At 42.2% G+C, this 14088-nt stretch overlaps 3 protein-coding genes across 7 annotated transcripts in view; 1 reads left to right on the plus strand and 2 right to left on the minus strand.

The window, feature by feature from the left end:
- The window catches only part of Sdhd (succinate dehydrogenase complex subunit D), a 9936-nt gene extending 8186 nt beyond the window's left edge, over positions 1–1750 (minus strand). Inside the window, exon 1 of the mRNA XM_008832784.3 lies at positions 1576–1750. Coding sequence (XP_008831006.1) covers positions 1576–1627 — 52 coding nt within the window. The 5' untranslated portion in view covers positions 1628–1750. The remainder of the gene's footprint in view (positions 1–1575) is intronic.
- A 5-nt stretch (positions 1751–1755) lies between these two features.
- On the plus strand, positions 1756–3153 carry Timm8b (translocase of inner mitochondrial membrane 8 homolog B). Its single transcript, XM_008832783.2, has 2 exons — positions 1756–1913; positions 2761–3153. Exons 1-2 carry the CDS (start codon positions 1830–1832, stop codon positions 2926–2928), a joined length of 252 nt encoding a protein of 83 aa, XP_008831005.1. The 5' UTR covers positions 1756–1829; the 3' UTR covers positions 2929–3153.
- Nkapd1 (NKAP domain containing 1) overlaps positions 3070–14088 on the minus strand; it is a 15796-nt gene continuing 4777 nt past the window's right edge. For 4 of the 5 annotated variants that reach the window (XM_008832785.3, XM_029563395.1, XM_008832786.3 and 1 more), the window contains 4 exons: positions 12450–12550; positions 10627–10776; positions 9588–9641; positions 3070–5773 (listed from right to left, as the gene is read on the minus strand). In XM_008832785.3, coding sequence (XP_008831007.1) covers positions 5266–5773; positions 9588–9641; positions 10627–10776; positions 12450–12550 — 813 coding nt within the window. In that variant the 3' untranslated portion in view covers positions 3070–5265. The remainder of the gene's footprint in view (positions 5774–9587; positions 9642–10626; positions 10777–12449; positions 12551–14088) is intronic. The other variant, XM_008832787.3, reaches the window with a different exon arrangement.

Below are 14088 nucleotides of genomic sequence, written 5' to 3' on the forward strand. Positions count from 1 at the left end.
AGAGGAGAGGAGAGGAGAGGAGAGGAGAGGAGAGGAGAGGAGAGGAGAAGAGAAGAGAATGAGAATGAGAAACTGCTGGACTGCTGGGCATAGTTGTTCACAGCCATAATCCCAGGTACCCAGGAGGCTGACAGGACAAGTTTCCAACCAGTCTGAGCAACAACAAAATGGTAAACCTAGACTGTAAATCTGTCAAATCTTTTACTACTGCTCAGGAACTCTTGAACCCAAGCACTGAAGGCCAACTTGGGCAACATAGTAAGGCTGTATCTCAAAATAGAATAAAACAAAAATCACTGGCTACCCAACACCTGGTAGCATAATCTTTATCAAGTTAAATTCTGTGATTCAGTTCCATTTTGTCTTTTTTTTAATATTTATTATTTTTATGTGCATGAGTATATTGCCTGCATGTATGTGAGTGCACCCATGTCCTGCAGTGCTGCGGAGGTCAGAAGAGGGTGTTGGATTCCCCTGCATCTGGAATTCCAGATGGCTATTAGCCACCATGTGGGTGCTGGGAATTGAACCCTGGTCCTCTGCAAGGGCAGCCAGTGCTCTTAACCACTGAGCCATCTCTCCAGCACCCCATTTGACCTTTCTAAGCTAATGTCACACCCTGACCTTCATACTGTGATATTACTCTCTTTCTTGTTTTCTCTCATAGTATGCATCTTCTATTCTTTCACCACTGCTTTTGTTCGCCTCAGTACCTCTATCATGTATTTACCTTGGCCTTCTTTACCCTCAAGCCTGAAATCAGGTGCAGGGCTAAGATGGGTTGGTCTATCCAGAATACACCTCAAAGCAGTTTCTCTGAACTCGTGTAACAATGCATATATAGAATAACAGTTTTTGCTTTATGTATTACATGTATTTTCCCCTTAAAATTTTTTTCTTTGGAGGCTGGAGAGATGGCTTAGCGATTAAGAGCACTCAGACTGTTCTTGCGGGAAAACCCGGATTCGAATCTCAGCACCCAGATGCAGCTAACAACCGTTGGTTAACTCCAGTTTGAGAGAATCGGAAGCTCTCTTCTGACCTCCATGGGCACTGCACGACATTGGTGCACTTACATACACGCAGGCAATACACACAAACACATAAAATTAAAATATTAATTTTTTTTCTTTGACGGTAGTAATTGTTTTATTTAATTGTGTTCCTTATATAACAAAAATGCCCAATCAAAATGACTACCAAAGGCCTGAGTGATGGTGCATGCCCGTTATCCCAGCGCACGGGAGCCAGAGTCAGGAGGCTCCCTGCAAGCTCTGGGCAAGCTTGGTTTGCAAAGCCAGTTTCAAAACTAACCAAAATAGACTTATCAGACTAGCTCCACCTACACTCAGACCAACCCCGGGAAAACGGGAAGGCCAGGCCCTGGAGTCAGAGTCTAACAGTCTTTGCCAATTCCGGCTGGGCGCATTCTCAGAGTGGATGAGAACAGAACTACGTGGACGAGAGGTGCGGCGCGGCAGCGTCCACGGAGCTGGCTTTCGGGGTACCCCGTCGCAGCACAGGGCCCTCTCCCCCTGCCCTGCCCCTGCCGGAAGCCGGCCGGGAGCCCCTCACCTCGGCCTCCTTGGCCACCGCAGAGGACGCCCAGCCGTAGGAGCACCGCCATGTCGCTTTTGAGGGCTCAAGGTCGTCCAACAACCCGGAAACCGTTGGGCAGCAACTCCACCCCGAGAAAACGGAGGGCAGAGGAAACGCTAGTGTTTTCCCCCTGCTCGCGCCAGCGAACCGGAAGTCGGGCGGGGGGGGGGGGCGCTGTCCCTGCGCATGCGCAAGCCTCCTTGCCCAAGGTCTAGCAGCTCACGTTGACCATGGCTGAGCTGGGTGAAGCGGACGAAGCGGAGTTGCAGCGCCTGGTGGCCGCTGAGCAGCAGAAGGCGCAGTTCACCGCGCAGGTACGAGGATGGAGACCAGGGGTGGAGGGTGGAGCGAAGGTTCCGGGCAGTTGCCCGGCGCCGCGCGGACCGTGGCTTGGCTCTCCCGCCGCGGTGACCTGTAGTTCTCAGTGCTCGGAGACCCGCGCAGCGAGGGAGCAAAGACATGGAAGCGCAGGGAGGGTTTGGGCGATCCCGCATCGGAGCCGCTTCCGCCGGCCCAGGCTGGCCTTGGGAATCTTTGGCTTCTGCCTCTGCCTCTTGGAAGCCAAGTGCCCCTAGGCTAGACACCCGTCCCCATGGTTCGCCCGCTGCCTCGCTCTGTTGGGGGATTGTATAATAATGTATTTGGAAGTGATGAACATCAGAGCATTATTAGAGCAAGTTGAGCCCGGAAGTAATGTGTAGATTCAGTTGGTGTGGGGCAGGTTCTGAAGTTAAGGCATTATTCAAACCTGGATATTGGCCTTGCTGACTGTATTTTCTAGGAAATATTAATGATGGCCATCTTTTCAAGACTGTAGAGTGAACCAACTACTTATTTAGTACTCAGCTTACCAAGCCTGTAAGTGTCCGTGTGTAAAATGTTAGAACCCTTGGGTACAGGGTCAGAATAAGAGTGCCGTCGTTTGGGTACATGAGCATCCTGACTTCCCTTTCCCCACCGTGCCTTGCTGCTTTGAGATACACGAAAGTGTTAGTTCCACTGAGAGTCTACTGTCTGTAAGGATGAGGATCTGGGGCCATTACTCATGACAAGAAAATGAAGAGAACACCCCCCAGTGATTCCACCATTTATTTTCAAAGTGTTTTTTTTTTATTAAGAGAACTGCAAACCCCAGTGATTACTGCTTTTCTTTCCTCTTAGGTCCATCATTTCATGGAACTATGTTGGGATAAGTGTGTGGAAAAGCCAGGAAATCGACTAGACTCCCGCACTGAAAACTGTCTATCTAGCTGTGTGGACCGCTTCATTGACACTACGCTTGCCATCACTGGCCGCTTTGCCCAGATTGTACAGAAAGGCGGGCAGTAGGTCTCTCGGAAGAATGACGGAAGATGCAAAGACTTATCACTAAGCAGATTGGATGGCCAGTGGAGAAAGAGTTGTAAACCCAGCGTCCACATAGTACCAGGCAGTTACCAAGTCTGTTGGCACTAAAAAGTAGATCAAATGTTCAAAAAGTGAAATTTTATTTATTTGGAATCCAGTAATTCCAGGTTGTATCACACCAGTTATTCAATAAATGTGACATCTCCAGTTCTTTCTCTTCCTAAATCCTATTTTAAGATTGAATATGAAGATCTCTGATTGGCAAGAAAACTAAAAATAAATGTTCCAAGGCTGTACTACAAATGGGAGATGACAGGTTTTGAAGAGCCACCCTAAGCCATAGTTAAGGGGATGAGAGAAACCATCAAAGCCTGAGCCTAAGGCATAGACAGGAATTTAGGAATAAGAAATGTTTAGGACAGAAAACAGTTTATTGCTTATATGACCAAGAAAAGATAAAACATGGGGAGAAAAATCAGGCAAAATGTGCATTCCTTGGGGAAAAGATAAGCCTGTTAGTACGGGAGGACTAAGTCAAGACCCAAATAGAACCAACTTTCTGGAAGTGCTCTATTCTACAGTCCCCCCTTCCTGAATCTGTACTTGGAATCAGTACTTTTGTAGCACAGACAAAAAAAAAATGCTTTAAAAATACATGCTAAAAACTTAAGCTATTACTTGCTTCAAGGTTATTATGAGGTAGTAATTAAGATTCTTCTCCCATTAGGCCTCCACTAAACCCAAGGATAAAAACATACCATGAAACACTGGTACTAACACCAAAGTATTAGTGTTTTACTATCCCAAAAGGTAGCACCAGCTCATAATCAATGGAAAGGACACCTGTCCGACTGTGCACTTTTAGAACAAGCACTTTATTAGAAATGTTCCATAAAGAGCACTAATATAGTTAGAACTATAAAATAGCACTTCATGAAATGTCATAGTTGTATTCTGTTGCTGGTGTCTTAAATTGCCATGCTATCCATGAAGTATTTTTGTAATAAATGCAGAAAGTAAGGCCAGGAAGGTTAACCTAACCTGCTCTAGAAGTCAGCCAATTAGTGGCAGAACCATGACCCAAAGCCTGAGTTTTTATACTTTTTACTCAGTATAGTAAGTGACAATCACAAAACAACATATACACAAAACCCACCTGACAATGTCACTTGATCTTTTCTTTCAATGGAAAACGAATTGTTCTGCCAGCCACCTTTAGGTGGTGGTTTTGGTTTCTTAATGAACATAGGGATCACAGTATAGCAAAGGGAAATGATATGGTTGAAAAGTCAAACTGGGAAGAGGTGGGTATGTCCCTGAGAAGCCTGTTTTATTTTGAAACTGATTCAACTAGTTTCAGGGAAAATCTAAAGTTCATTAATAGAATTAAAAATTAACAAGGAAGACAACAGAGTTGGGGGTATGGCTCAGTGCTAGAGGACTTGCTTACTATATGCAAGGCCTTGGGTTTAATCCCCAACATGGCAAAAAAAAAAAGAGGGTGGTGGGGACACTTAGATGGCTGTTGCTGCCCTGAATCCCTTTCAGAACATCATTGGCAACATGACTACTTCCTAATTCTTCCCCTTTGATAGAGACTATGACAACTGAACAAATAATTTTAAACACAAACCCATTTAGGCAATATACAGCAATGGAACTAGAAAACCACGTACTACTATCCAATTACCATTATGCTATATTAAATATAGTTGTAGACCCTGTCCAGCAGGGAAATTTGGCAGAAAACTCTGGTTCCTTAACAGTCACCTGTGGACATTACCATGGAAAAAGGTGGTTCTTATGCCCATTTCCTCAATAAGTAAACAAGATAGCACTAAGGTCAAGATACGGAAGGATCAAAGCACCAAGGCTGAAGTTAGGACGCTGCAACTTCATGTTCACTTGTCAAACCTCCTATCTAGCACTGCTTCCAGCCTCTTCATCCCAGACACTGATCACCCCCAAATCCAACATTCCAACTGGTGTACCAGGTCATTGGATTCACAGGATTCAGCTTTCTGGGTCCTTTAATTTGCTGTATAGGTACTCTACCCTAAAGGTGATTATTTAAAAAAAAAAAAAAAAAAAAAAAACTCTTCTTCAAGAACCTTCATTAACAAAACACCAGATTCCTTGTTACAACAAAAGGGGATCGAGTTTAACGAATTAGAAGGCAAGGTATCTATCAATATATAAGATGGCACAAGACAGCTCTGACCTCGGACCCCCTGAGCTGAAGGAGTCCCTAGCAAAACCCCAATGTTTAAGAGCTGTAGATACCCAGTCAAGTGGGAAATCAGAATGTTCCTTTCCGAGTCAGTCATCTTCTGAGCTTTCGGCAGACCTTTCATCTGTAGCCACTTTCCAATTTGTGCGTTTGTTTGTCCTTTCCTGTGTCTCACTGTTAGGGGCAGGGAGATGAACACTTTTCTCTTTCTTTTTCCTTTTGGTTTTCTTAGTGTCTCTTTCCTCAATTTCCTCGGAACTGCTAGCTGCTGAATCATCTGACTGAGAAGTGTCACTTTCTGCCTCCAAGGATAAAGCAGACTTTCTGGGAGACTTTTTCCTGGACTTTTTCTTGCTCTTGTGTGATTGCTTCCTTTTCCTGGTACCAGAAGTGCCAGTTTCTTCTGAGAACTCACTTGAGGAATCTGCTGTTACATCTGTAGCTTCCTTTTTCCTTTTCTTCTGTTTTTTGTGTGACCGTTTTTTCTGCTTCTTTTTATGAGATTTCTTTGATTTCTTATGTTTGCGGGATTCATGGGTAGATGATTTTACCTGGGGAGATGTTTTTTTCCCATTGGTAATATCTTGTTGATCACTACTAATAAAAAATAAAACAAAATAAAACTTTTAAAAAGACAAGGCACATTTATATTTTAATATTCTGCTTACTAAATAAGAAATTAACATCTGAATTTTAAATCAGAACGTTAAGCTTGGTACGGTGGTACACATCTGTAATCCCAGGAGGAGCACTGCAAGCTCAAGACCAGCTTAGTCTACAGAGCAGGTTCTAGGCTAGCCAGGTCTACAAAGTGAGACACTATCTTAAAAATAAGCCAGCCAGGTGTGGTGGCTCACGCCTTTAATCCCAGCACTCTGGAGGCAGAGGCAGACGGATCTCTGTGAGTTCAGGGCCAGCCTGGTCTACATAGTGAGTTCCAGGACAGCTGGGGCTACAGGGAGACCCTGTCTCAAAAAAAAAAAAAAAAAAAAAAAAGAAGAAAAATAAGCCAGGCATGGTGGCACATGCCTTTAATCCCAGATCTGAGAGAGCCTGGTCTACAAAGTGAATTCCAAGCCAGTTATGACTACAGGGAGACTGTTTAAAAACGCACACACAAAAAAATAAAACCAATACAAAAAACAGAATTTGAGCCAAGGACAATGATGGTACACACATGCAGTCCCAACACTTGGAAGGTGGAGGCTGGAGGGTCAGAAGTTCAAGGCCATTTTTGGCTGCATAGCAAGTTCAAGGCCAGTACTGGCTATATGAATCCCTGTCTCAAAAAAACAAAAACTCTTAATCTGCCATACTGAGTTACCATAAGGAATACTAAATATCAGTGCCCTCTTAGCCACAGTTTCATTTTCTGTGGTTCCTGTTACCCACGGTCAATAACAGTTCATAAGATTTCAACTGCATGTCATTTTGAATAAAATAAAATTCCTCACTATCTGGCTTTGTCCTATACAGGACTTGAATCATCCTTGTGTCTAGTTATCAACCCTTTATTCATTTATTAGTGATTGGGGTCATCAGATCCACTGTCTGGTTTATGAGTGCTAGTGTTCCAAAATAATCTTATTTTACTTAACAGTGGTCCCAAAGCACAAGGATGATGCTGACAATTCAGATGTGACAAAGAAAAGCAGTAAAGTACTTCGTTAAACTGCAAAGATGAAAGTATGTGATAGAGAATGTATAAAGAGGAAAAATTGGGGCAGGAGAGATGGCTCAGTGGTTAAGAACACTGATTGTTCTTGCAGAAGACCCCGGTTCAAATCCCAGCACCCACATGGCAGCTAACAACTGTAACTCCAGTTCCAGGGGATCCGACAGCCTCTTCTGTCCTCCATGGGCATTGCACAACACGGGTGCACTTACCTACATGCAGGTAATACACTCATACACATAAAATAAAAATGATAAATAAAATATTTCAAAATAAATAGGAAAAATTAGAATATGTAAGCTAGGGAGGTAGATAGATAAGATATAGAATATGAGGCCTCAAGCATCTTGGAACATATTCCTTATAGGTGATGGTAGACTCTTGTTTTCTAAAAACCAAAAGGTTTATAGATATGCCAACTATCAGTCAAGGAAAGGCACATTAAGGACGGCCTCCAAACTAAGTATTGTTTGCTTTTGAGACAATGCCTCATTATGTTGCCCAAGCTAGCCTCAAGCAACCCTCCTACCTCAGTCTCCTAGGTAGCTAGTACTACCATACCAGGTTCTAGTTACATTTTCAGTGGCAAACATATCCTTTATGAAAGTTGGGAACTCAGGAGACAGGTGTTACTAAGGGAGAAGTGTGTAAAATGGGGGTAGTTAAATGGGAGGGGGAGAGGGCTATGGAAGGAACTATGGGGATAAAGGGGAAGAAGGAGGTCAAGAGAGGTAGGACCAGAGCAGACAGGAATTATCAAGGGAGAAATGGGGAAAATGGGAACACTTTAAATGGGGAGGGTGGAGAGGGAGGATTAGACAGAGAGAGAGGAAGGATAAATAATGCCTAGCTAGTATAAAAAACCAGAGGGAATTGTATTAGCCCAAAAACCTACAGAAAAATTGCACATATGGTATCTCTACACGAGTCCATGTGTATAACTGAAGGCTACATAACAAGAAAGTGCCAGACAGGAGAAACTTTCCAGTTGTTGGCCAGGGCAGTCCAAGAGACTTGCCACAGCCCTTGATTTCCTCCCAGAACTTGAAAGTAAGACCCTATTGCCAAAAACAGGACATACTTCAGACACAGAATTTGGAGCAATGGAGCTGGGACTGACCTGGAAGCCACCTCCCCTGAAGGCTAGCTCTCATAGCTTTGGAGAGCACTACGCAAGCTGGTAAGGGAGAACATCAATCGATGCTCCAACCCCAGTTTCAAGGCCTAAAAACCACACCAGTGACTGGCATAGAAAATGACACTGGTGCAGTAGTGGCACTTTTATCTTGGGGATAATCAACAGCTACCTAAGTAGACTTAAAGCCCACTCAATGGGAGGAAACTCATGTGTAGTACTGTAAACCTAGCTAAATACACATAGCTGGAGAGGTCACAGATCTGAGAGAAAACTCCAAGGCTAACACATCCCTAGACAAATGTAATTTCTTACTATGTGCAAAATATGGAAACTTAAATTTACAGACAAGTATCCCAGTCACCATCCATCAAAGAAGTTTCTTTTTCAACAGAGATTATTACAGAATTCCACAACTGGTTACACACAGCAATTGTCTGTGAAATGCCCATGCCTACCTTAAGTGGCACATCTATGATGCAACCTCTATATCTAAGGTTCAAAGAACAGAGAACAAGGGATGAAGAGAACACTAATGCATCTTTCAATTCTCATCAATGAAGCTCCCTCATGAAACAGAGGGCCAGGAACACAAAAGGTCACAAATGGTCAAAACATAGAAAATAAGATTCTAGAGTGTGGGTCCTTAGACAGGACGCCTATATTAAAATCCACCCACCCAAGGTTAGGTGTGGAGGCACACACCTTTAATCCTAGCACTTGGGAGACAGAGGCAGGCAGATCCCTGTGAGTTCAAAGCCACCTGGTCTACACAGTGATTTCCAGGACAGCTGGGGCTACAGGGAGACCCTGTCTCAAAAACAGCAAAAAAAAAAAATTTCCACCCATGTGTGGTTTAGGGGCCATTTCAGAAGAGGGGGTGGAAAGATTTAAGAGCCAAGGAGGAGTCCTGGAAATAAGAGTCCTGGGACCCTTTTCATACAAACCTATAGCAATGGTGTCAGCATGCACAAGACCCATGCAAACTCGAGCAGACAAAAACTCTGCAAACTCTGCAAACAGAGCTGTGGAAATGGACAGCAGGTCCCAATTTTAATTGAAGAATTATTGGCAGCTGATTACTGCTGGGTGAGTAAAAGCTGATCTTCTTAAAGGGAAGAACTCTAGATAGGATGACTAGACCTCAGTGGATGAACCTGCACTGAGGGACATCTGGGGACAGTAACTTGACATGACAGGCCTTAGCACAAATGACAGAATGTATGAATTCCAGTAGGGGGGTTATGGGAGGGAGGGGCCAATGAGGAAGGAGGTATAAAGATGATTAAAATGTTCTATATGAAATGCACAAAAATTCATTAAAAGATTTTTTTTTTTTTTTTTTTTTTTTTTTTTTTGGTCTTTGAAGACAGGGTCTCCCTGTAGCCCCAGCTGTCCTGGAACTCCCTATGTAGACCAGGCTGGCCTTGAACTCACAGAGATCCACCTGCCTCTGCCTCCCGAGTGCTGTGATTAAAGGCATGTGCTACCACACCCGACCCCTACAAGATTTTTTTAAAAAAAGAAAGTTAGGAACTCAACTGATAGCACACATTTTGTATTATCTTCATTTCTTTTATTCAGTAAGTTGTTTACCTTACCTGTCTGTTTCAAACTCTTCAGGGTACAACTCTTTATAACCACTGTGACCCCATCTGTAAGATCACATAATACATATTTTCATAAAGCAACACATACTTTTTTGGAAATTAAAAAAAAATGAGATTGTGGACTATGTGTATCCAGAGACATACATGCACACAGAATAAAGAAAAGAGGGCTATGGTAAACTCCAACAATAGTTTAATGATAGCTACATTTTCTATATTATTCATTAACAAACACTAAAGTACTCTCATACACTGTCTTTTTTATCTGTGAAGCACTTTTCCTACACGTTATCGACAGTGGGACATTTTTTCAAAAATATCTTTTGTTTTATGTGTATGAGGGTTTTGCCTGCGTGCATGTATGTGCACTCATGTGTGCAGTGCTTGAGGAGGCCAGAAAGGGCAGTGGACCCCTTGGAGTTATAGACCATTGTTAGCCACCGTGTGAGTGCTGGAAACTGATCCAGGTCCTCTATGAAAGCAGCCAGTGCTCTTAACTGCTGAGCCATCTCTCTAGCCCCTACACTGGAACATTTTTAAACCACTAAGCCATCTCTATAGCCTCTACACTGGAACACTTTTAAAAATCATATTTTAAAGGTATTCAGTCAACTGCAATTCATATACCAAGAAATTTGTCCTTTTAAAGTATAGTGTCTGCAGCCCAAGACAACTATTAATCATCTTTTTGTCTCTACAGATTTATCTTTTCTAGGCATACCACATAAACAGAATCATATAGCGTGCGGTTTTTGCATCTGGTTTCTTTAATCATGTATAAGTTTTCCAGGGTTAAGTCTGTTATCAATATTTCATTCCTTTTGCCCCCAAATAATATTCCACTGTGTACAAAGCACACACTCTATTTATTCATTCATCAGCTGACAGCCATCTGGGTTCTCATTATTTAGCCACTATAAATGCTGCTACAAGCACTTGCACGTAAGTTTTTGTGGGGACAATTAATTTTAACAAATACACATTCTCAGGCCAAGCATCATTAGAGGGGTCACAGAATTTAGTCACAAACCTGTCTGGCATGTTAGCTTCATAATCATATAACTTCTTGTTCCAAGATTTAGCCTTAAGAAAATCATCTTCCATTGCCCCAGAAATTTCATTCCTTGGCCTGCAGTAGTCTCTCTGACGTTCTTCATCAAAACCATCACTACGCATTCGACTATAAGTGAAAACAGACGAACTTTTAAGATTTAAAAACAATCTGTGATGTTACTTTATGGAATATTATGAACAAAATTCATGGAACACTCTGAGATGCTGCCTTTTTACTATGTACATTGGAAGCATTCAAGTCCACACTCTACAATACTCACTCTCAAGTCTTTTCTTTCTGTCTTATTTTTCCTTTTATAATCAATCTTCATAAATATATATTAGCTACTCATTTCCCTAGGCAGCTTTATAAATCAGGATTATGACATTATATGTATAGCTTACATACCTATCTCCTATACTTACAGGCATTTGAGGCCCAAGAACTATCCCCAGTTATACATTCCTACATTTCCCATGTAAGACAACCAAACTTGCATAATCCTTTATATTTGCACACAAATTATTACAAAAGAAATGTGAAAGGCCATTGACCTGGCAAAGAGAGTAAATGTGGTTTCTAAAAAAAAAAAAGGCTAAATAAAAGAGGGGTTGGAGAAATGGTTCACCAGTAAAGAACACTGGCTACTCTTCCAGAGGGCACAGCTTGAGTCCCAGCACATGGGAATCACATAATGTGTGGCTAACACATTAAAAACAAAAAGCCTAAAAGAATGAAAAACTAATGGGGAGAAGATAGGATTGATTAATTTTTTAAATATTTATTTTTTTATTTTATGAGTACGCGTGTATTGCCTTCATGCAGGTAGGTGCAATGCCTGAGGAGGTCAGAAGACGGCGTCAGATCCCCTGGAACTGGAATTACAGATGGTTGCAAATCACCATGTGAGTATTGGGGATTGAACCCAGGTCCTCTGCAAGAGCAGCCAGTGCTCTTAACCACTGAGCCATCTCTCCAGACCCTGATTAAATAATTATAAGATTCAACCGGGCATGGTGGTGCACGCCTTTAATCCCAGCACTCGGCAGGAAGGGGCAGGTGGATCTCTGTGAATTCAAGGCCAGCCTGGTCTACATAGTGACTCCAGGACAGCTGGGGCTACAGAGAGACCGGCTCAAAAAGACCAAAACAAAAAAAATTTTAAGATTCTAGGGTTGGTGAGGTAGCTCAGCTAGTAAAAGTACTTCCCACACAAGCCTATCAACCTGAGTTCCAATCCTTTGCATGTACACTGTGGTAAGCCCACACACACATACACCATATATACATGCATATACAATAACTAATACAATAAAAAAGACTAATAGAAAATCCTGAGTTACAAGCTTTTAGACAGCTGGGCATGATGGCACATGCCTTTAATCCCAGCACTGGGGAGGCAAAGGCAGGCAGATCTCTGTGAGTTCAAGGCCAGCCTGGTCTATATAAAGAGTTCCAGGCCATCTGGGACTACAGGATACTCTATCTCAAAAAGACCAAAAAAAAAAAAAAAAAAAAAGCATTAGACAAGAGGTCAGAATCTATAAAACTGTGAACATTTACGACTGTCCAAGGGAAACTTTTTTTAATTCTCCACTGCAAACAAGTACAGAGTCTAGCCATATGTATCACAGTCATTGTATTTTCCTCGGGCCTAAATTATGAAACAGGGAAGGCATTTCTAAAAGACTCGATGGACTGAATTCATCTATCCTTAACACACTGAAAAGTTTTAAAACAAAAGTTGGTAATTCTGAAAGGCAGGAGAACTGTTTTGGTTCTCAGACGTGCAACTTCACCTTGAACTGCTGGGTAACATTTTCCTTTTGGTCCCCTGGTAGGCATCCTCCATCTGTTTCTCTAGTTCTCTGATTTTCCACATATCTGATTCTTCCTGAATCTAGACAGTTTCAAAATGGAAAGAAACAAAAATAAGTCACTAAAAATAGCACTTTATAGTACAGAAAAGGAACTACTTGAAAGTACAGTCTGCAGAGTCTGCTGTAACTATGGGGTTACAGATGGACTATGATCAGGCTTAATCAGGGTTCTCGAAAATAAATTCTGGTTTCTCTAAGAAAGTGGTTAACAGTCCAACCCAGAAAATCTCAAATCACGCAGCAACAAAGCCTTTTTTTACCAACCCCCCACCCCCCTCTTTTTTTGGGACAGAATCTCACTACATAGCCCTGGCTGACCTGGAATTCACTATGTAGACCAGGCTGATCGCCAACTCACAGAGATCTACCTGGGATCAAAGGTGTACAACTCTAGGACTGGCTCATTTTAATCCCTCTTTTAAATTTTTTTTTTATGTACATAAGTGTTTTGCGTACGTGTATGTAAGTGCACCCGTGTGTGCAGTGCCCACACAGACCAGAAGAGGGAGTCAGGTTCCATGGAACTGGAGTTATGGACAACAGTGAGCTGCCATATGCGTGCTGGAAACTGAACCCAGGTCCTCTGGAAGAGCAGTCAGTGCTCTTGACCGCTGAGCCATCTCTTTCCAGCCCTTAACCCCTTTTTAACACACTTTTCAACTCATCAGTTTTAAAATCCTGCTGTAATTAGTAAGTAATAATCCTACAAATTTTTAAACTACAAGAAGATCTTAATTTTATCATCTCAGCTCAACATTCAGTATCATTATGAAGAAAGCAGAGCAGAGCTGGTCATGGTGATACATGCCTTTAATCCCAGGATTTAAGAGATACAGGCAGACGGATCTGCCAACCTGATCTACATAGAAGTTCTAGCCCAGCTGGGGGTACAGGGAGATCCTGCCTCAAACAAAACAAAACAAAACAAAACAAAACAAAACAAAACAAGACCAACAAAAAAAGAAAGTAAAGCAGGAACTGTTAGAATATTTTACCAAGAAACAAAAGCTGAGAAACTTTACCAAAGTTTAAAGAAAAACTAGTAAGGACAGGCTTTTTTTTTTCTTGGTCTAGAGATCAAAACCAGGGCCTCATGCAGTAAGCACTATAAAACTGAGCTAATGAGGTTTTTTCCCCCCTTTCCTTTCTTTTTGGAGACAAGATCTAAGTTACTCAGGCAGGCCTTCAACTTCAACAGGCCTCCTGACTGGCTAAGATTACAGGCCTATACAAAAAGGCCTGGCAGGAACAGGTTTGTATGTAAATTCTCTAGGCAGAATTTTTACATTTATATTATAAAAATTTTACATTTATAGAAATGTAGAATTTTGTACATTTGTAGAATTTTTTACATTTATACACACACACACACACACACACACACACACATATTTTGTGTGAGAGCAAGCAAGTGAGCAAGAAAGAAGCTGGGCGTGGTGGTACATGGCAGGCTGATCTCTGTAAGTTCAAGGCCAACCTGGTCCACATACCAAGTTCCAGTCCAGCTGGGGCTACAAGGAAACCCTGTCTCAAAAAAGACCACAGAGAGAGAGAGAGA

The sequence above is a fragment of the Nannospalax galili genome, unplaced genomic scaffold, assembly GCF_000622305.1.
Source record: "Nannospalax galili isolate Female #2095 unplaced genomic scaffold, S.galili_v1.0 scaffold335, whole genome shotgun sequence".
In the NCBI taxonomy this organism is placed as follows: domain Eukaryota; kingdom Metazoa; phylum Chordata; class Mammalia; order Rodentia; family Spalacidae; genus Nannospalax; species Nannospalax galili.